The 23,901-nt window shown below is 40.3% G+C and overlaps 1 protein-coding gene across 1 annotated transcript in view; it reads left to right on the top strand.

Moving 5' to 3' along the window:
* Positions 1-3,374: 3,374 nt before the first annotated feature.
* frem3 (Fras1 related extracellular matrix 3) overlaps positions 3,375-23,901 on the top strand; it is a 38,034-nt gene continuing 17,507 nt past the window's right edge. Inside the window, exons 1-6 of the mRNA XM_088303294.1 lie at positions 3,375-8,370; positions 10,048-10,137; positions 19,453-19,599; positions 19,811-20,041; positions 20,612-20,737; positions 21,850-22,101. Coding sequence (XP_088159420.1) covers positions 3,375-8,370; positions 10,048-10,137; positions 19,453-19,599; positions 19,811-20,041; positions 20,612-20,737; positions 21,850-22,101 — 5,842 coding nt within the window. The remainder of the gene's footprint in view (positions 8,371-10,047; positions 10,138-19,452; positions 19,600-19,810; positions 20,042-20,611; positions 20,738-21,849; positions 22,102-23,901) is intronic.

Genomic DNA, 23,901 nt, shown 5'->3' with positions numbered 1-23,901 from the left:
AAAATGACCTCACTGATTCCGTGAAGGGCAACAACGTGGGTTCTTAAGGGGTGTGTGAGATCAAAAAAGTTTCATGCCGACCTGGTCCAATCGTCATGTGTCAAGTGGACAGAGATGTGCGTGAGATTGTCAAATAATGATGTGTGTGGAGAAGAAAGGGTGTGCCAGCTCCGCAAGCTGTTAACAAGGTTGGGCGTTTTATATGTATTACCCATGTACATTGATGATATGTCAGTTTTTGAAATTGGATAAATAAAAACACATTATGTCGCTGTTCGGCAAGGTAAGTGTGGTTGTGTGTGTAAAGACTTAATTGGGTTTGAATGGTCTCAAATTAGACTTTTGAATATGCGGGCGAGAAGCACCTCATATAGATGACATGATGGATTACATTAATCTCCATGTTGTCACATTATCGCTGATCTTCATTATATCTTTAATTATTTTGTTGTGTTTTTCAATTTATTAAACATGATGACTTAATTGGCTATATACAGGTTTAGAATGATATTGTATTCACCACACAGAGCAGAGCCGTGAATCTTGTCCGAGATGCTTGTGGAAGATCCGAATGTACAGAATGATGGCCGAAATGGTGTGCAAACATCAATTTAAGCGTCGGTCAGTGAGCTCAGCCTGTGGAATGTAGCGCAATGATTTAAGGATACTCTGTGCTGTTTTGTACAGGGGCTAATTAAAACAAGGTATTAATATCTTAACAACCTTAATGTGTATAGTTTGTAATACAATTGTAAGTACATATTTAGATAATATAGCAAACTAGCTTTGAGCGTGATATGAACTAAAATGTGATCATGTTTACTAACACTAAAAACAAAGAAGTATTGTAACTAAAACTGCTCTTCATTGCTTTCAAGTTGACCCCTCAGTTACCAAAAACTGTTACTTTAATATAAAATTTTCAACTTGCTGTTTTGCTAAGGTCTAGAAACTTTTTAAATCACCAAAAATTAATTTTGATTCAATTATGGAATTATTTTCCCTTTTTTGGGGGGTGAAAAACACCCCAAAAAAATGATTTGGTGGTAACTTTTGCATAGTCAGCAAATGTATGGACTCACAAAGAACAATGCACAGATATATACAATGATTTTTTGCCGTTTTTCTTTTATGATACTGATAGCACAATTTTGTCTTGTTATTATTTAATAAATTAGAGTAATACTCTTAACAGATTAAAGGACAAAAATGATAAAAAGAGAAAAAAAAAATTATATTTTTCTAATTTAAAAAAAACTACAATTGGCAGATATGCTTTAGTTTTTTTTTTTAAATAAAATATTTGGAATAGCTAGCTAGAAATGGTACTTGTAAAAAATTGCAAAAAACATTTTATTATTTTGTATTTTTACGTTTTAAGTTGGTTAGAATGCTTTTTTTTTTATTAATATGATTTTTGAACAGAAGACATGTAGCTGCAAGTAAAAAAGAAACTGGCATATGAGAACAAAGTAAAATGAAAAAATTTAATTTAAAACACAATCAAGAAAAACTCAATTTATTCTTTTTATAATTTCACAAATGATAAAGAAATTTAAAAACCCAATTTGAATATAAAATGTAAAATAAAAGTTTAAAAAGATGTTGTTTTTTTAAAATCCCTATTTTCAACTATAATTTAAACAATCACAGTGGGTCAGAATGCTTTAAATTACACGACAAAATACCAGGATCGTTAGAATGGTGCCAAATTAACTTCCGCCACAGTGGGAATGTGAGCGAAATCCAGGAGTGAGTGAGTAAAAATAAAACTCTTGGTGTGTTTGTTTCTATAGTTACACCCCCACCCTACCAAGCTTTTATTTACGTCCGGTCAAGTGAGGAGTCCAAGAGATTTATTTTAGAAAAGCGTGATACAGAATGCGTATGGCATTTCGGCTATTTGGATCATGTTTTTTCCACGGCACTGCCCACGCAAGTGTGCTTATTACACAGTTGTTATGCAGTTTTTACACATTTATTACACATTTGAAACTTTTAGCTCCATTTGCACTGTAAAATTACACGTCTCCCTTAATAAACACTGTTGAAAGTCAAAGAACAGTGTGAAACTCTCACGTTCATCACAACACCAAAAGATTAGCCGTACAAGGTGGCTCGGTATTTTTATCTGAACATGACCTTGTACACCATATTGAGTTCATGTGTATGAACTCATTAAAGATGCGGAAGCAAACGCCAATCTGTGTGTTTTGCTTGCCGACAACTTAATATGAGAATTTACCAAATTTTTGCAACACTTGTTTGGTTTTGTCAGGGTGCACGCCCACCTGTTCCAGCTGATGCCTGATTATTACCCCCTTTGTAAGGCACAACCAGCAGACACTCTGGTGCCGGGATGTCCCAATGACATGACCCCACTAAACCCCACTACCAAGAGTTAGTAAAACTCTATTTGCGGGTATAGGTTAAACCAATTGTGCAGGAATTAGGTGACCAGTTTGCATGTCAGTGTTTTATTTATAGTTGGTGACGTTTTTTTTTTTTTTTGCACGATCAACCATAAGGACTACAATCTACAGTATATACCGGGTTTATTTACAAAAAAATATATATAATACATGACACAGTTTAGAAAGTATGTACAAGGGATGTTGACAGGATAGTAGTTTTTCTCAATCCCTTAGTTACATTTTTAATACATTCGGCTGATTTCAAATGACAATATTGGCTGTGTACAAGTTTTGTTTACTTGCTACTGTATTTCTGTTGTGATGTCAACGAAGGTATGTTTCATCAACATTGTGATATCTGACACCTGTTTTTCACTGGTAATCACTGTATAGTGATATTTTTGGACCACACCCCGGTGCACGCATCTAGACTGTCCCAAAACACCTTCAATCGAGGTGCACAATATTACCTGTGTGCATGTAGGCAACTTTGAGTTATTCTCAGCAGCAGGCAAACAATTAGTTTGCACACATGGCAATCCACTCCACTAAATAGCCTCCTGCATTGAGTTCACACCTCCCCCACACCTCCCACCGCTCAAGTTTTTTTTTTTTTTTTTTTTTAGGACAGAGGGTTGCCACTCTTGGTTGGAGGAGCACTTTCACAACCTCCTCCAATGGTCTTTCTTAATTTAGCTGTGGGGGCCGGAGGCTCTCCCCCAACCCCCCTCCCTTCCCCTGTGCTGAAAGGGGGAGGGTCCAACGAGGATCCCTGTCTACAGTTTCATTATTACCTGCACAGCCCTTGCAGCGCTCACCACATTTGTGCGTCTGTGTGAGGACGCGGCAGCAGAAGAGAGAGGAGCAGAAGTTTTCATGTTTTTTTATTTTTCTTGTTCAAATTGTGAGCTGATTGTTTTTTCTCCACTAAGGTATATTTAAGGCAGCAAAGCAGTGGGCATGGCAGCTAGTCTGCAAAGTTCACACTGGAGGTGCCTCCTGTTTGTGCTTGGCATGTGTCTTGCTTCAGCTGAGCCATTTAACCAAGCACACCTGTACCAGTACAAATCCAGACCTAACGAAGACAACATCATCATCGCCAACAACGGGATCAGGGTTCCATTGGGGAAATCCGTCTTTTTGGATCCCGTGAATGACTTGGTGACAGAGATTCAGCTTGGGGATCGCTGCCATATAACGGTTTTGGACAACGACCCTCTGGCTCAGAGACCGGGGACGCTGACCCCCAAGAAGTTCCCTTGTTCCTATGCGCCCAATGAAGTCAAATACACCCATTTTGGGTCACGGAGTCCCAGCACGGACCGGGTGAAGCTACAGCTGCGCTATGACTCCCAGACTGACACAGTGGTGATCCCGTTCATGCTGGAGGTGGAGGTTGTTTTCCAGCAGCTCGAGATCATCACCAGGAATATGCCAATCAACGTGGACAAGCTCAATGGTGACAGCGGCCCCATAGATAATAAGGTACTGGAGTTTACCTACGAGGATGGTGTGACACAGTGCAAGATTGCCACACTGGTCGGCGCCGGAGGTCTCCCCAGGTACGGCACTCTCATTAATAACCCCAACAACAGGCAAATGATCGACTGTGTTGAATTTGTGAAGCTGGGCATTCGTTACAAGCACACAGCTGAGACCAATTCACCAAACAGAGACTACATTCCCATGGTGGTAGAACTGCAGGACAATGACGGTAACACTATAATGCAAGAGCATTTTCAAATGATGGTTCGGATCCGGGAGGGCACAGAAAACACAGGGCCAAAACCCAGCTTTGTGTCCATGATGATGATGGAAGTAGATCAGTTTGTGATGACCGCCATCACTGGCGACATGCTGGCCGCTGAAGATGTGGAGTCTGATCCAGACGATTTGATCTTTAATGTCACATCGCCGCTGGACCCTAAGCAGGGCTACATCATCAGCACGGATGACCAGAACATGCCCATCACCTCCTTCTACCAGAGGGACATAAAAGATCTTAAAATAGCTTACAAGCCACCTTCGGACGACTCAGAAGTGGAGAGGATCTTCCAGCTCGAGTTTGAAATTGTTGATACGGATGGCGCCATGTCTGACACCTTTGCTTTCATGATTGTGGTGAAGCCCATGAACACCATGGCCCCTGTGGCTACCAAAAACACGGGGCAGCTCTTGTTTGAGGGGCAATCAAGAGCACTTTCCAGCTCACAGAATTTAGAGATCAGCGACGAAGATAACCTGGAAGATGTGAGGATCACCGTAATTGATGGCCTGAAGCACGGGGAGCTGAGTGTGCGTGGAGGTCGCAGGAAATTCTTCACGCCAGCCGATTTGGACGCGGGAATAGTAGTGTACCAGCATGATGGCAGTGACACCTACAGCGACAACATAATTTTCCGCATGTCAGATGGACAGAATGAAGTTGAATTTTTGTTTCCCATCACGATTGTCCCAACTGACGATGAGCCGCCCATCATTAATGCAAACACCGGGCTTGTGCTGTTCAAGAACGAAGTCATGCAGATTTCCCCATTCATTCTAAGCGCCACGGATATCGACTCGGAAGACTCCACCGTTAAGTTCATTCTGCAGGCGCCTTACTCCGTTGTGGGGGAGTTCCTTCTCCGGCAAGTGGAGCCCCCCGCCGACCCCTCCCGGTGGAAGTTCAGCGCGACGGATGAGATGTTTGAGCAGGTGGTGACTGAATGGTTCCAGCAGGACATCATGGATGGCAAGCTATTCTACCGCCATGTTGGAAGTCACAGCACCACCACCGTTATTGACCAGTATGTGTTCTGGGTCCAGGATGATAATGACCCACCCAATCAATCCGGTGAGCAGTTGTTCACTGTCAAAATCCACCCCGTCGATGACCTGGCCCCAGAGCTCTCCCCTGGCACTTCCCTTCACATGACGGTGAAGGAGTATGAACTGACTTACTTCAAGAAGTTATTTTTATGCTATACCGATCTAGACTCTGACGACCGAGACCTAAAGTACACCATCACTAAGCCGCCGACTGACACAGATGAGAACAACCCAGTACCTCTGGGGGACATTGTACTGACAGACAACCCAGATGTTGTAATCACAGAATTCACGCAGGCCCAGGTCAACCACCACAAGGTGACATACAAGCCCCCTGACCAGGAGCTTGGCATCACTCCCAAAGTGGCTCAGTTTACGTTTCTCGTGGAGGACACTTCTGGAAACACAGCAGAGGGACTGTTCACCATTTTTCTGCAGCCGGTCGACAACAAACCCCCGCTTATCACGAACCCAGGGTTTAGTATCATGGAAAGAGGCTCGTACGTGATAACCAGGCAAGACTTGGACGCAACAGACACTGATACAGACGATGAGAATATCATTTTCACAGTGAGCCAGGTTCCCAAACATGGGCGGCTGCAGTATTTAGGCATTGACATGTCAAATGGCGAAACATTTGTGCTCCAAGACATTGCGAACGGCCGCATCGCTTACATCCATAATGGCGAAGAATCCATCAACGATGTGATCAAGATGGACGTAAGTGACGGTTTCCACGAGGTGCCTATCAACATCAAGATCTCTGTGGACCCAGTGGATGATGAGATTCCTACAATCATGCTTCCCGCCGGTGTGGTGGCCGCATCCATCGATGTGCTGGAGAACGGCGCCACGGAAATCACCAGCAACGTGATTCAGGGCCGTGATGAAGACACGGATGACCTCATGTTGATGTTCATTGTAGAGGAGCCCCCTAGGCTGGGTGAAATCCTGGTCAACGGCGCCCCCGCTGAAAGGTTCACGCAAGCCGACATCATCAATGGCGCAGTGGTGTACGTGCACACCTCCGGGGAAATCGGACCGGTGAAGCTACATGACTCGTTCAACCTGACGCTCTCCGACTTGTCGGAGCAGTGGGTGGTCGGTGGCAACAAGGTCCAAGGAGTAACAGTGCATGTGACCATCCTGCCTGTTGATAGCATCCCACCAATTGTTAGCGTCGGGGGACAGTTTGTCGTGCTGGAAGGTGAGAAGAACGTCATCACTCTGGACCAAATCCAAGCGGAGGACATAGACACAAACAGCGAAGACATCCTGTGCACCATCATCGTCCAGCCTTCATCCGGGTACGTGGAGAATATCTCCCCGGCTCCTGGCTCCGAGAAATCCCGGGCGGGCACAGCCATCACTGCCTTTAGTATTAAAGACGTTTCCATCGGGCATATCTACTATGTCCAAAGCATCCATAAAGGTGTCGAACCCGTGGAGGACCGCTTCACCTTCCGCTGCTCGGATGGCATCAACTTCTCTGAACGACACTTTTTCCCAGTCATCATCATTCCAGCTAACGACGAGAAGCCAGAAATCTTCATTCGTGAGTTCATAGTGATGGAGGGCATGAGTTTGGTCATCGACACGCCCATCCTAAATGCAGCCGACGGCGACATCCCAGATGATGACTTGCATTTTGAGATTGTCAAAAACCCCACACACGGCATCTTAGTCCAACAGCTGAACACTGGCAGCATCCCGGTGGACAGGTTTGATTTGGAACAGATAAAGGAGGCCTCAAATATTGTGTATGAGCACGACGACTCTGAGACCAAAGAGGACAGCTTTGTCATACAGCTCTCAGATGGGAAACACACGGTGGAGAAGAAAGTGCTCATCATGGTCATTCCGGTAGATGATGAGACACCGAGGATGGCGATTAATGATGGACTTGACGTTGAGATTGGCGAGACTAAAGTCATCAGCAACCGGATTTTGAAGGCTACCGATCTGGACTCAGACGACAGCACGCTGGTGTACATTGTGCGCTACGGTCCGGGCCAAGGCTATCTTCAACGCATCAGCAAGTTTGGGAACGTCCTCGGTAACATCACCTTTGGCATGAACTTCACGCAGGATGAGGTTGACAAGCAGCTCATCCAGTACGTGCACACTGGTCAGGAGGGAATCAGAGACTTGCTCAAGTTTGATGTCTCAGACGGCATCAATGCCCTCATTGATCGCTACTTCTACATCAACATCGGAAGCATTGACATGGTCTTCCCAGAAGTCATCAACAAAGGCGTGACTCTCAAGGAAGGCGGCAAAGTCACACTGACAACCGACCTCCTTAGCACCAGCGATATCAACAGCCCAGATGAGTTTCTCAGCTTTAGCATTACGCGGGCACCGAGCAGAGGTCACCTGGAATGCACCGACTACCCAGGCGTGCCCATTTCCACTTTCACTCAACTGCAGCTTGCCGGCAACAAGATCTACTACATCCACACATCCGACGACGAGATGAAGATGGACAGCTTTGAGTTTGAGGTGACAGACGGCTACAACCCGGTCTTTCGCACCTTCAGAGTGTCCATCACAAATGTAGACAACAAGAAGCCCGTCTTGACCATTAGCAAGTTAGTTGTGGAGGAAGGTGAAGCCAAGCTCATCACGCCGTTTGAGCTGACGGTGGAGGATCGTGACACGCCGGACCACATGCTGCGCTTTATTGTGACACAGGTGCCAGTGCATGGGCAGCTGCTTTTCAACAACACTCGGCCCATCACAGTATTCACCAAGCAGGACCTGAACGAGAACCTGGTCAGCTACAAGCACGACGGCACCGAGACCAACAAGGACAGTTTCTCCTTCACGGTCACCGACGGCACCCACACCGACTTCTACGTTTTCCCAGACACCATTTACGAGACACGCAAGCCGCAGATGATGACCATTCACATCAACACGGTGGACAACGGCGTGCCGCAGATCGTGGTTAACAAGGCGGCCGGCTCGCTCAGGCTACTGCCCTCGGGCCACGTGGGCTTCCTGATCACCAGCAAAGCCTTGCGATCGGAGGACCGTGACAGTCAGGGGGATGTCCTGAAGTACATCGTTTCCGAGGCGCCACAGCACGGCTTCATCATAAACTCTGCCAAGGGCAACGACAGCATCAGCACCTTCACGCAAGGTATGAGAACAACCCATAATTCACTTGCTTGACAGACTTATTGTTAGTAGCTAATTGTATTTTATATACACTACTCACAAAATATATTTGGGTGAAATATCAGAATGAACCATAAAAATCTTTACAGGCGAACTTTATTTACATTTACATTGCTTCAGCACATTTTCCACAACTTGCTGTCCACCTCTATGACTTTATCTTTGTTGCAACCTTTTGGCACAAGGAGGAAAAAAAGGAAGGAAGAGAAGAACAAAGAACAAGTGCAGATGACGTATAATTGCATCATGACGTTTTCCATGCGTCGCCGTTTCAGTCAGATTATTTATATGTCGAAGGTAACTTTGTCCGCTTAAGCCATGTAAACAGGTTATTCCAAATGACTTTGAAATCGGAATTTGGACCTTAACCCAAGGATATAGTGTATGTAAATGCAGTCATTGAGCAGTTGTACATTCAAAAGTTCACCTGGGAAGGTTACGGTCATTTTTAGGTTTATCCGAAATTTTGGTTCTATGAACATGTACATTTAGTTCATTGTTTTCAATATGTACGAAAACACTTACTTTAGATTTATTACAGTTTAAAATACAGGTCAGAATCAGAATGCCCTTCATTGTCATTGTACACAGAGATCCAGTGCAAATATAAATTGAAGAAATTTAATAAATTAATTAAATATAAACTAAATAAAAAAAAAATATATGTATATTAGATTCCTTGATGACAATACAATAAAACTTTATTTATATAGCGCATTTCACAACAGCTGGAGCTTTAACAAAGTGCTTTCCATAATTTTGAATTTAAATTAAATTATAAGTTTAAAAAACAATCCATACATTTGGTTTGATGAAGATGCAACAAATTTAAATTATTTGTAAAATAATGTACGTTAAGAAAACCGTTAGGTTTGTTGAAAAGAAAATGATTGCCATATTATTATTATTATTTTTTAAAAAAGTAAATCTTTATGAAACACGTACAGGTAGGTTTGTTACTAAATGATTTTCAATGTTCGTAAAAAATATATAAAGTAAGATAACGAACTGAAGACATAACGTCTTTGATATACAGTATGTTGGGTTCATAATGACAATCTTTAGTTGTTCATAAAAATGCTAATTAGGCTTTAAAGACTTATGGTGACAAAAAACAGAACTTTAGTTAGTCAAAGACTCAATCACGCTCAACGTTTACGGGAAAAAAATGCCCTTGAAGATTGTTGAAGACTAAATTGTCTGACGTTGACAAACGTATATTGGTTACGTTTGAAGACTTTGAATTGCCTCCATCGTTACAAAAACATTTGCTCATTGAAATCATCTTTAGTGTCACTGTTCCCTAAAAACTTTGAAGCTGATTGCCTTCGATGATTGAGAAGAAAAATAAAATCATCTTCAATGTTTACGTATCACTTGCGATCGCTTCAATGACGACCACATCATTGTATCTATGAAAAGAAACACATATTGCACGTGAAATTCAGCAAACCAACTCCAAATTCAATGTATTTGTTCAATCAGTTGGAAAAGGAATTTGCTTTGGGGTTTACGTTGTCAAAATATGATTGCCGCTGGGCGGACTGGAACTTGAAACCTGTGAATGTAGCCTACGTATTCTTCTTTTGCGACATTTTGTATTTTTCTTAACATGCTAACCTCCACGTGCCGCCAACAGCCGACATCAACGACATGAAGATCAGCTATGTCCTATTGGATGGAAGCAACGCCACCAGTGACATCTTCTATTTCACCATTGAGGACAACGGTAAGAAGCATTTATGACCACTATTTGGCTTTGAACCGTCTTCACTTTTTTTTTTTACGTTAAAAACGTCTGTCTCACCAAAGTGTTTGCATCACAAAGACTTAAGGCAGTTGGCCGTGACTGACACCCGATATAGAACCGCCGTCTTACTTTCAGGCTCACTGGAGGCGGGTTTAAAGGACGTTGGGTTGGGGGTTGGGTCAAGGGGCCACTCGAGCCAAGAAGGTGACCGCGACTCAGAAAAAGTGGCAGACAGTCGAAGGGCCTAATGGCTTAGAGAGGGTTCGCACCTGTCTTTTTAAGACAGACATCCGCCTCAACATCCCGACAAATTTGGCGCCCACCCCCCCTAGAACAGACACCCTCAAGAAAACAATAGAATAGTTTTTTGTTGTTGGAGAAATAAGCACAGGTGGTCGCAAAAAATTATCGATATGTACGATTTTACCTTGTATTTGATGCTTATTTTGGGTAACAATTTTTTCTTTTCGAAATCACTTTTTAAACAATTTTAAGTAGCAACATGTGTTTATATTGTATTTTAGCAAAACCATAGGAGAATGACAGAATCACCACTACCATTTTAATCTCACACCCTGAGGGGTTCTGTCTTTTTAATTGTTTTTTTCAGACCGTTTTTTTTTTTTGCTCACATTTGGTAGCTTAATGAAAAAAAAAAAAACATTAAAAACTTTCATTTCTGACCACCATTGAAATATATTTTTTTCATCGCAATGAAAAATCTCTTTCAAGGGGGTATTGGCCAAGAGGCACCAACAAACAGAATTTCTCTTAGTTTGGATTTCTATGTGTAAATACAATCAAATGTATTTTGCGGGTCTGATTCAAATGAAGTTGGGTACAATGAATGTTGTAATTCAAGCTTTTAAAATGGCATTAATCTCCATACATAAATTAGAATTATTTTATTTATATATGACACGCTGGGCATTAAAAAGAAAGTGACAGGTGGCCCTCGCTATTTTAGGCTCAGCTTGCGTATCCAAAACAATTCAGACCAGTGTTGTAGGGAAAGATGTATGTCAGCATTTAGTATTTAGGGGCCATCTATTGAATCATTACTGTTTAATGAGGGGTTTACAGCACTGACGCAAATTTTTATACAGTCAACATTAGCTCAAGGGCGAACTCTCAAACTCAAACCAAACCTAAACCAAAAAGTGTTAGCAAAAAAAAAAGCACAGAGTTGTTGGCCTTTGAAATGTATTGGGCGTGATTTTTTTATTTAGTTTTTTTTTTTTTTTTTTTTACAAACCCAAAGAATTCATCAAAAACTGCTGATGAAAATTTTCCGTAAAAGAAAATCGAGCGAAGGGGGCAAATCACAGATAAACCTAAAAAAAGAATTCATAAAAAATATTTTAAAATATTGAAAAAAAAGTTTTTAATTCCTGTATATGTGAATTTGTGCGTGCCATACCGTGAGTATGTAGAGATTAACTGTACATAATTTATGATTCCCCAGCACTGCAGATCCCACCCCAAAGGTTCCTTGACCTCACAAAAATACTTTTTTGCTATAACCCTTTAAGCAACGGGATTGAACACAAATGGTGCAGCAACACACAGACACTTAGTCATGTATTATGTATCTTCTGTGAATAACCTCATATATAAGTGCAATTGAGAGGAGGTGAAACATGTTAATAAACAAACAAAAAAAGTGCAGCACAATGGCCATTCATTTGATGCAGTTTCATTTAAAAGAAAATGTTGAATTCTTCCTTAAATCCAATTAATATTATCATTGCTGTATGTTTCTATAAAGTACACGTGCTATTTTATTTTTATTAAAAATACAGATTACAACAATTTGGTGGCTTTAGGGGGGAAGCTAGTGAAGGATGGAATTAATTGGATTAAATTTTCTCCTTGGAGCCTAAGAAGAAAAGGGAATAGGATGACACAAGTGTAGCATTACATTACACAAAACAGCATAGAAGATGAAGCCCTGGATAATTGGACACCAAACGCAAATAAACACACACATCCGGCAGACAGGAGATAAAAAGGCCGAGCGGCGAGGTTGAAGGCATTTGGGACGTGAACGGACACGCCAGTGGTCAGCTTGTTTCCCCAGCAAGCTCCAAAGCAGGGTTCCTCGATCCTGTTCCTGTGCTGCCTGTTTTCCATCTCTCCGTGCTGCAACACACCGGATTCAAATGATCAAATAATCAGCAAATCTCATGATTAATATCAATATTGAATATTAAATTGACCTAAAAAATTATTGCATCTTAGTTTTGTTTATGTATTTATTTAGCACAAATTCAGGCCCTTCACACTTCCCTCATGAAACTCAGCGTCCGCTGCTGATCAGCTGTGCCTGGAGGCCAAACACACACTCGCACACACACATTGTTATACATTCTCCCTCTTAAATCATGTAGGTACCTTCTGACGATTAAGTGTGGCATTTTCATTAGTGGAGGTGCGTGTGTGCAATCCCCTCCAGCAAAGGGTACCACGAAAGCCTTAAATAGTTACTGCAGCTCCGTCCATCCGGCGAGGAAGGCGCCACAGGCCAGAAGTCTGCCTTACTTTCTGACATGTTGAGACATTTCCATGCCCTTTTCACTTTAACCCTTCAAGTCGGGAAGTGTGTCACGTCTTCAGGTCCGTGACCTACATGCACAATTGGATCTGTGCTTGTTCACTAGAGCAACAAAGCCAGCCACAGATTTATGACCCCATCATAATCATAAGAGAGCCATAATTCGTTTGATTTTAATTCTTTTATTTGTTTAAAATTTTGATTTATCATAAATCTTTTTTTTTTTTTTTACATTTATGATCCACACCATAATCATCAGAGATCCGCGATTTGTTTGATTTGAATTCAATTATTTTCTTGGTTATTTTTATTTATATAACATTTAACATTAACAGACACATTTATTTGTTTTTACTTTTTTAAAATGTATTTCTTTCGGCACGAGTGACTTTAGTTCATTATTGATCAAGGGGTCACTTTATTTCATGTTTGTATTTTTTTTTTTCTAATTCACATAACTTTATGACCACCATTAAGTTGTCAGACATTTTTAAATTTTACTTCTTTTTTAATCAAATTTAATGTATTTTATGATAATCATAATAATAATAATAAGTATTGTTATAATTAATAATAATATTTTTACTACTATTATTTATAATAATAATTATTATAATTTTATCAAATTTCTGTATTATAATTATTTCTTCATCTCAAATATTATCCAATTATTTATTTTTTTATCTTTATTTTCTGTTAAATAAATGCATTTGATGCAGCTCTTTGGACATTGGATTTTTTTCATTTTCTTGGTTCTACAGAGGGTTCAGGGGAGTTCAGAGGGGTCCGGGGTGGGTGGGTGTCATGTGATCACCAAAAACCAGTAGAGGAATGCACTTCCTGCGAGACTCGAGGGCCACAGACAGAGCAAGGCCTGGAAGTTGAGTGCTATCAGTGGGGATCCCCTTTCAAAGACCCCCACTACACACTACATTGCTAACTGCCTGAATCTCTCCTAAGACCACCTCAGGGCCGTCATTCTTCTTCTTCTACTACTTCATCATAATTTCTTCACCTTTTCTTCCCTCTCGCTGTGCTCAACTTTCATCCTTCCTTTCTGCGGGCCTGATTTATTGGGGGTGCGGCGTCGTGATGAATGCCCTGCGGGTTATTCTTATCCGCTCTCATGTGGCGCGTGGTGCGGCCAACTTGTCACTGAGACGCCCCCGCTTGAATCACATAAATCGCATTTCATTGATAATCATCCTCTGTTACTGTATTTATTTTCATGCGAACTGGATATTATAGTGGTCAGTAAAAAAAAAAAAAAAAAATCTTAATTTTTCCCAAGCTGGAACCGTCACTTGTCGTTAGGCAGAGTTTGTAAAGCATGTGTGCATTATGTGTGTTTTATAAGCCAATGAAAAAAATGTGTCGAGGCTTACTGGAGGCTGAGGACATAAAGATGAATACATTTTTACAAAAGCAGCACTAAATGGACTCCACATTAATTTCTCATTTCCAAACCTCTGATCTAGTAGATGTGGCGGTTCCTGTCCGTGTTCCAGTGTCACATGCATTCTCTTGCTTGTTGCTGGGCAGACTTGGTAGGAGACAATCATGAACAACATTACAAACAATAACATGAGTTTTTTTTTTTTAAACACACTGGGCACGTTCGGAAATTCACTCAGACCCCCTTTGCCCTACTCTAAGAGTGCGTTTGTTCAGAGAGGCAGGGTGCGCTGCGCGCCCATTAATTTAAGAACGCAGGCAGCACTGGTGCACCTTTTCATGGAGCGCCTAGGCCGCATTGGAACTCCGTTTTAGTTCCACTCTGAATAACCGAATTGCAAATTTGAGCAACCCTCGGATTTTCAGATTGGTCGGAGCGAACCAGTGTGCCCTCGGGGCATATTTACGAACACGCCCTCTGTGCCAACAACAGAGTGTTACGTAGCTTCAATGTACCTAAAAAAAAAAAAAAAAAAAGATCACAGCACAGTATGCATTCAAAGCTTAATGAGACAGACCCAACAGATTGTGTACCCTGGAGGAGGTCCTCAAACTTAATCGTTATACTGCCAGGATGGCCGAGTGGTCTAAGGCGCTGCGTTCAGGACCCAGTCTCCCCAGGAGGCCTGGGTTCGAATCTCAAATTTCCCCATTGTGGGACTAATAAAGGGAATATTATTATTATTATTATTATTTTAAAAAAAATGCAGAATGTAAATGTTGAGATTTGACATTCTAACATAAATAGTTAATAATTAAAAATGCATGACTCTTAAGTGAAGTCTATTAGGACTTTTGCAAATTTTCATTTTGCATTTGCAATGCTGTAAATTAGCATATTAGGCCACCTGGATTCCTGTTACTGTCCCTGCCGCCATTTTCTGGGTAACCTGTTGCTAGGAACAGCAGGAACAGGAAAAGGACGACACAATTGACAGAAAGCGGTAAAAAAAAAAACCAGCACTATGAGGATTACAGTTGAAGCTAGTAAAGCAGAGCACAGTATGTGATCAATGGAGGAAACCCGAAACGACAACAGTTTTCTTGGACGTTGTCGCCCGTCCTTTCATCGCTGCTGTGAACGTCAGAACTCCACACTGACCTCAATATCCCTCCTTGGCTACATTGTGGTGGCAATATATAGTGGTGGTAATGGGGCGGGGGGGGATCTAAGAACGTGGCTACAGGGAAAACTTTCACGTACATGGAAATGCAAGACACTTGAAATGAAAGAACCCTCAGTGGAAATCTGAGCAGAACATAACAACCTCAAAATCATGTCAATGCAACTACACTTCACATAATGTTCAACACATAACGTCGTAATGGCACTGCCATCAAAAACTTTGTTCCGCAAGAACACATTTAGGCAATGGCCTGGGGAGGGGTGAGCATTAAAGTTAAAATAGGTAATAAGTTACTGAAGTTTTTATTTGCAAATATTAAATATCACATCGGTTTGCCTGATGATACTGGATAAACTTCTGCAGAATTTTAAGAAATAATACTAAAGTACTGACATCTCATCTGCGCTAACATGACTGTCCGGCGTTGAGTGTAGTACATAAAAACTGTCACACCCTAAATTGTTTATTTAAGGACATGACTTGTGATAACGGAATGTGATTTTTTTAAGAATTGAAGCTGAAATATTGCATAATTAGACCTTACAAATTTACAACTCAAAAACAGGTTTTGGTTAGGTTGCGATAAGGAAAATGTCTTTGCATTGACATCCCGATTGTTCTATTTTAGGGGCCTACCGGTAGCCAGGACATCTTCCATGTTGTGTTGTGTTAGCATCTGTGCTAATGTTATGATATTGAAGTGTTAAAGCAAACATTTTTCACTGTTCAACTTTGAATAACAAATTTACACGCACATTGATTCTACCCTCGCATGGCTAATGGCGAGCCCAGATCAACTTCTTCAGAGATTTTTTTTTCTCAATTAGTGGACTAGCCAGGACATGTCTCATGTTGTGTTAACATCAGTGCTAACGCTATGGTATTTAAGAGTTGAAGCAACAATATGTAACTATTTAACCTTAAATAACAACTTCGCAAGCACATTGATGCAACACTAGCGAGGCTAATAGTAACCCAAGAGAGATTTTTTTTTTCAATTATTGTACCAACCAGGACACCTTTTATGGCAGTGTTAGCATCAATGGTAACGTTTGGAATTGCGCTTTTTTTGAGGCATGTTTCTGTAATACTGACAAGTTAGCTTTGAGTTCATTTGCACACATAGATACCAAATTGACTAATAAGCGAAAAAAAACAGACAATTCAGTAAACTAACTAACAAGAAGACACTAGTGAATTCTTGGAATTCTGTTACTGGGATGGTCAGCTCTGACTATGGGGTGGGGGTCTCGCAAAACACTGCAAGAAGGCACGGGAAAAAGGGGCTCTTCCTGGGTCACCCCCACTCAAAAAATAAAAATGTAGCCCACCCATACTGCACCGAGGACTTTTTAAGTACAGCTGTCACTCCACATTGTAGTTGCGCTGGAATCGGACCAGAGTTTTGGTGATTTTACTGAGTGACGGCCACCTGTTGCTAGGCAGTGTTGGTGGGGCTCAATCAAAAGTGCCCCTATAGGGCGATGTTCAAATGCCAGCTGAGAAATGTGGCTTTTGAGGAAGTGGTCCCCTTTCCAAACGCCATTGCTCTGCCCCGCCAGTGTTTTTGTTCCGCTCAGTTCACATAGCAGAATAGCTGCCGCCTCCTTCAATGCCCATGCGGGTACACGCTTGATATAACTTGCTCTTTGTCCACTGAATCCACTTGCCGCAATGAAGGCCAAGTCCATCATATCTTTAAGGGAAAGGTCTTTGGATTGATTATTGTGAAAATTATGTATTTTTCCTGGTTATGAAAGTCTTTTTTCTTCTAGATTTATGGCTTTTTCTTGTAAAATTACACCCTATATCTTGTGTAATTGTGCATTTTCTCTGGTGAAATTATGTATTTTTAATTGAAATAGATCGACTTTTTTTCTTGTAAAATTACATGATTTTTGTTCTAAAATTGCTCTAGTTTTATTGTCCTTTTCTCTTCTACCTATTCTTGAAATTTTTGCTTTCCTTTGGGAAAATTGAAAATTCCACATATTTTCTTATTTTGTAAAATTGCACAATTGTTCTTCCAAATTACTAAATTTTATTGTCAAAATACTTCTTTCCTAATGGAAAATTGAGTTTTTCTACCAGCTATTTTAAAAATGTGTTAATATCTGGGGGGGGGGGGGTCAGGTAAAACATTTTTGGGAAAAGAAATCTCCAGATTTTTTTTCCAGTTTTTGACAATGCTGTTGGATTACAACACATTACATCTTAAGACATGAAGACAACCATAATGGCAATCAAACAAACACCAACAACAAAAAGAAAGATGTTTTTGTAAATGTTTTCCTTTGGACAATTACACATTTTGTCTTGTAAGATCATAATTTTTTTCTTGAAATATGTCATTTTGTTTTAATTTTTATATTCTTTCACATTTTCACTTAATTTTTGCAATTCTATCACGTCAATCTTGTCATATTATTTTCCTCATAGGGCCTACTAATAGCATAAATCAATCTTTTATTTCAAATAAAATAGTTTTTCTCTGAATATTTCACAAAATGAACTTAACATGTTTCCCTCCATTTCTGTGCTATTGCTTCATTGTCTCTTTATCACATGTTATTGTATCGTTACAACCCTATTTTTTGTAATTCTATGCGTTTTATCCCTCAATTATGGCAGCTTTATTTTTGTAAAATGTAGGTTTTTTTCTACTTTACTCTATGACTTTTTTGACTTTATCAAAAGTTTTTTTTTAAAAAGGCACTGAATTCAATACAAAAATATATATTCCAAATATCTTCAGCAAAGTTTTCCATCTTCTTAACTTGAAGCTCATGAGGGAGCCTCAATGTCGGTCCTCAGTCTTTGGCTGGTTCAACAGGTCCGTTGTCAGTGGGAGCAGCCATGCGCAACTAAAGTGAGACGACCCCCACCTAACCTCGCTGAGCCAAAGACGCCGCTGACCGTGACCCATTTCACATCAAAAGGAGCGGGTCAGCAGGCTAGTTATCTCACCAAGATTTTTTTTTTTTATGCCGCAGGGCCGATAATCTTAAACATCTCGCAGCCTCTCGGTCAGTGATTGGAAGGGATTAAACTCCCTGAGTCATGACAAAGTTCCAGGTGTTTTCTCTTAAAAGTTAAGCCCTGTAGCTGTAGCTATAGCCTCAAGTAAGTCAGAAATATATGAGAAAAAAATCTGAAAATTGTCTAAATTTGGTCAACCTATCACAAAAAAGCATCTAATTTATAATAAAAAAAAATCAATAATCTAAATGTGCTATAGATCAAGCTGAATAAGCAATGGATATATGAAACTTGAGCTCCAAGACTATGACAATAAATTTGTATATTATGAATAATAATACAACAAAAAGAGTAAAGTTTCCTGTCCTTATGCCCTACTATTTATAAGTGACCCAAATGAGAGTTTTTCAAGATATGAGCTGTCGTGCTGGGCGTGTTGCAAAGCTGATTAATCACGTTTCCTGATCAAAGATCTAGACAAAGCCCACACTTCACCCACAATTTATAGTTTTGGGACGGAAATCACAATCTCACGAAGCAGGTCACACTCTAGCCAGTGCCGTACTGATTTTGAACTCGTCTATTTTGCACCACAGAGTTCTGAGTTTTGAGATCTACTCAATAATTGGTCTCAAAATTATACATTTTTATCAATTTAGCTTTGCTAAGGGACAATGATTTTATTGACATGTATCGGTAATCTGACATTTATGCACAAAGAACATGTACATTAGTATGAAATGTAAAACATTTTGGGGCTTAAAAAATGCATTTTCATATCCACAATTACACATAAATATAAAATTATACTTTACGACAAGTAGCTTTTAAAAACTTGAGAAAGAACTGCCCCCTCACAAAACATATTTAGCATCCTTGGATTATTACAGTAATAGTTTTTATTGTTTTTAATGGTACAATTTCATTTTCTGTCATGTTTGTGAAGAAAATCACAAATCAAATCGAAATCGCAATGTCAGTCAGAAAAATCTCAATATTTTTTCCGAAAATCGTTCAACCCTAGCGTGAACCCACAGTAACATGAACACGAGCCTTTAAGCTCGAGGTGAGAGACACTTCCTATGACCATAAAAGGAAACAATGCCATTTCATAATTTGATGCAGAAGTAGCGTCGCATGGCGGCTAAAAGATGCTTTCTTGTGTTTTTCTTTCTCCAGGCGGAAACAAACTGAAGCCTCAGCCATTCCGCCTCAACTGGGCCTGGATCTCTCTGGAGAGGGAATACTACATGGTGGACGAGGACGCCAAGTTCCTGGAGGTGACGCTTAAGCGTCGAGGATACCTGGGGGAGACGTCGTTTGTCAGTGAGTTTCGCTAATCGTCACCCATTGCCATAAAGAGTCAAGAAAAACCAGCTGAAGTTCACATGAACAAAAGGCATCATTTTAGGCATCTCAGAAAATCTCAATATAAAGTCGCAAAACGCCACATTTTATGGAGAATTCAGTTGTAATATAAATTTAGCAAAGCAATTATTAATCACTCAGGGGAACTCCCAAATTCCTTCCCCTGTAGGCATCGCCACTAAGGACGGCACGGCCGAGAAGGACAAAGACTTCCGTGGAAAATCCCAGAAGCAGGTCCAGTTCAACCCGGGCCAGACCACGGCGTCCTGGAAGGTGAAGATCTTCACCGACCAAGAGTTCGAAACATCCGAAACCTTCCAGATCCAGCTCTCTGACCCGGTCATGGCTGTGCTCGAGTTCCCAGACGTCGCCACAGTGGAAATTGTGGACCCGGGAGACGGTAATATACCAGAGATACATTGAACCTGTTTATTGAGATGGATATGTTCAGAACCGCGCGCAAAACCGTGAGAGTATGCGTAAGTAATCGTTAATTCACTCTTGCTGTCAAGGAATATGACACTTCATCGAGGAAACGAAAAGAAGACTTGCACAGTTCTCCAAATATGGAACAAAGTGTGCTTGCTGTTTCATGCTGTGTAATTTTCACTCTCAACAGCAAAAATTAGAATCAAACACTGTAGATTTAAACACCTAACCGTTTCGAGAAATCAGTTTTGTCTAACTTGGCGTAATTGTTACCATAATTACAAACCTTTGAGCAACTTTTACTTTAAGACAGGGGTCATCAACTTTTTTGAAAGTGAGAAATTCTTCTTGGGGGCTGAGTCATGAAGGCCTTCCAGTTTCATACACACTTCTGAAACAACATAATGGCTAAAAATTACTTTGACCTATGCATTTAAATATATATAACGTATCCGATGAGACTGCTCACGTTAATGAATAATGATGTTTTTGTTTTCACCTTGATCCCCTCCCAAAAAAAAAAAACTTAAAAAAATACAAGAATCGACCGTGTTCATCCCTCAAGCTGAGTTCAGAATCGAGGAGGACGTCGGAGAGCTGCTGGTGCCGGTTCGACGATCCGGAGACGCCAGTCGAGAACTCATGGTCGTCTGCGCCACTCATCAAGGTAATTCTCATCAAATTTGACTTGCAATTCTACTTTTTTTTTTTTTTGCAATTCTATAAGTTATTTTTTTCTAATATCATGACCTAATTCCATTTTTTTGTATTGATGTTTTTCTTCTAATATTATGATTTTATTCTCATGAAAGAAAACTTAAAACTTGTCGTAATTCTACATTTTTCTCAGAATGAAATTACTTGAGTCAAGTAATTGTTTTGTTCCTCATACAATTACAACTTGATCCTCTCAATGGAATACATTTTCAACATAAATTATAATTACTATTCAGACTGGTGTTACAACTCAACTCCACAAAATTCGAAAATCTAAATTCTACAACAAATTGCATGTCTTTATTTTTATGTGCACAGTGTTTCAATGAAATTTTACTCATTTAATTTTTTTATTGTAATAACACTACAAAAAATGCTCATAGTATTACTACCAGCTTATTTCAACGAAATCATTTTCGGGAGAAAATATGACATAGTGTGACATCTGTTTGCAGTTATATGACTTGATTCTATGAGTTCAGTTTTTGATTTTGACAGATTTCCCATAATATTATGATTTGATTCTCAGAAAGGAACACACATCTTTTGCGAAAATATGACTTCAATTATATGACGCTGACTATTTCCCTGGTGTGTTACAACTCGATTGTATTCATGCTGGGATTTCTCAAATCGAAATTTAAATTTGATTTCAAAATTCTACAACTTCACACTTCTAACATTATGACTTTATTCACGCAAAATGCTGCCTTTTTTCCATAAAATCCAAAACTTAAATCTTATAACTCTATGACATCGTTCCCATTATTTATTTATTTATTTTATTTTATTTTTTTGATCAATATTGCAGCTTAATTCTTTGAAAGGTGTCCGTACTTTTTGTCACACGACTTTAGACTCGTAATATTACGGTATTTACCCCCAAAAAATTCAGATTAAAATTCTAGGACTTTCTAATGTTATGACTTCAAATTACAATAATACAGAAGAGGATCTGCGTCACAAGCCATCAGTGCGCCACCACATCCCGTCAGCATGCGTGAGTCTGTGTCCTAATAAACAATCCATTTGTACTACTTAAGAATGCATCTGCGCCTCCAGGTACTGCCACGGGCACCATCCCCAGCTCTGTGCTGTCCTACTCAGACTACATCACGCGTGCCGAGGATCACACGAGTGTGCTACGTTTCGACAAGGATGAGCGCGAAAAGCTCTGCCGCATCATCATCATCGATGACTCGCTGTATGAGGACGAGGAGAGCTTCAACGTCACCCTCAGCATGCCCATGGGGGGCCGGGTGGGCCCCTCCTTCCCGACCGCCAAGGTCACCGTCATGGCCGACAGCAACGATGGTGAGTCTTTTCAAGCTCATAAAATTCAGACTTGTTATTCGTCTGTTTTCTCTTAATATTTTTATTGTGTCCTTACGAAATAAAAAAAAATGTGTAATCCTGTGACATTTTTCTCATAATTTGGTCAAAACATCATTGTTTTTTTCATAATTTTTTTTTCATGTCGAATTGCAGCTTCATCATCGGAATATTCTGACTTTATTTTCTAGACGCTTGTTATCGAATAAAAATGGAATGTAAATTGTAATTCCATTACATCATTTTTAGAAAGATGTATTTTTTACGTTATCCAGCTAAAATTATGGACAATTGACGTGACTTTTTTCTCGCTACTTTACTTGAAAAAAAATTACAGTTACTTGAGGTTTTCTCATAATTATACGACTTTAGTCTTCTAATATTATGACCTCATCAAAATCAGAATTTGATCTTCTATTATGGCTACATTTCTTCTGAACATTCAATTTGTTTTCTACAATTTTTAGACTTTTTTAATGTAGTATTAAGGCTTGATCATCATAATTTTGCAAAATCCTGACACTTATCGTTGGGAAATTCTGACTGGAATCTCATCTTTTCACAAAGATTTAATTTTGTTTTTGCAACAACAAATGTTTTTAATCTGAAATTTTCAAACCATTTTTTTTCCCTCAATTTTATTTTATTAGAAAAGAGAAATATGTCAAATGACGTCACACTATGTGGCTCATGCGCGACGGCCTGCGACACTGACACTCCCATTTTGCTATTTGGGGATCCAGAGGCGATTAATGAACCCAAACGGTGCTCAAGCGGCTTCTACAAAGCCCAGATCATTTCCATTCCCTCATGGCTTGGTGCCGTTCCCCAGCTAGCGCTTCGACGCACGAACATTTGGCGTGTTGGAACAAGATAAGAATAGACAGGTGCTCATGTTGGCTTAGTATCTTCCAAGCGTGGGCCGCCTTCTGCTCGTGTGAACTCATCGGCACTGAGAGGAGCTGAGGGGAAAGCAGAGGGCATCCTTTTGTCTGCTGCAGGTGTTGCAGAGAGGAGCTATTGTACCTGCAAATCACATGACTGGCATCTTTCCAAGGGACTCACTAAAAAGAAAAAGTAGCATATTTTTGACTTTATTAATTAATTCTCCAAATATTCAACTTTTTTGTGTTGTAATGCTTTGACTTAATTATGAAAGAAAGCAAAGAATAAAAGTAAGCAAAAGCATGGTAGAACATCCATCCATTATCTGTTCGGCTTCTCCTCACGAAGGGCACGGGTGTGCTGTTACTTTTGTGTGTCGCATGTGTAAGTGTAGACAAGTCAACAGCGAGCCAAATTTCATTCATAATGAACACGGGAGTCAGGAAGTAGCGTCTAAGCTCCAAGTGCTTTACTGAGCAGCACTGTCATATCCGATAAGAACCAAAGTGAAACTAAAACAGACAAATATTAAAAGGCGGAATATACCTCGTAAAATGAATGGCGAAACAGCGGGTGTGCTGTCTTCGGGCAGAAAGCAGGGCACATCCGGGACTGCTTGCCAGCCAATCGCGGGGCACACTTAGACGAAGAACCACACAATCACACCCAGGGACAATATGGAGCTTTCAATTGACCTGCCATGCATGTGTTTGGAATGTGAGCGGAAACCTGAGTACCCGGAGAAAACCCGCCCGAGAACGGGGGGGAACATGCAAACTCAACACAGAAAGGCCGTTGCCGGAATCAAATTTTGCTCCTGTCTACTGTGAGGCGGACGTGCTGACCAGTCGACCACATAGTCTAACAGCTGATTATTTTTAAATCTGTCCAAAAAAT

The sequence above is a fragment of the Idiotropiscis lumnitzeri genome, chromosome 8, assembly GCF_059441095.1.
Source record: "Idiotropiscis lumnitzeri isolate Australia: NSW breed Sydney's pygmy pipehorse chromosome 8, RoL_Ilum_1.0, whole genome shotgun sequence".
NCBI lineage: Eukaryota > Metazoa > Chordata > Actinopteri > Syngnathiformes > Syngnathidae > Idiotropiscis > Idiotropiscis lumnitzeri.
This window is presented reverse-complemented; position numbering and strand designations above follow the sequence as displayed.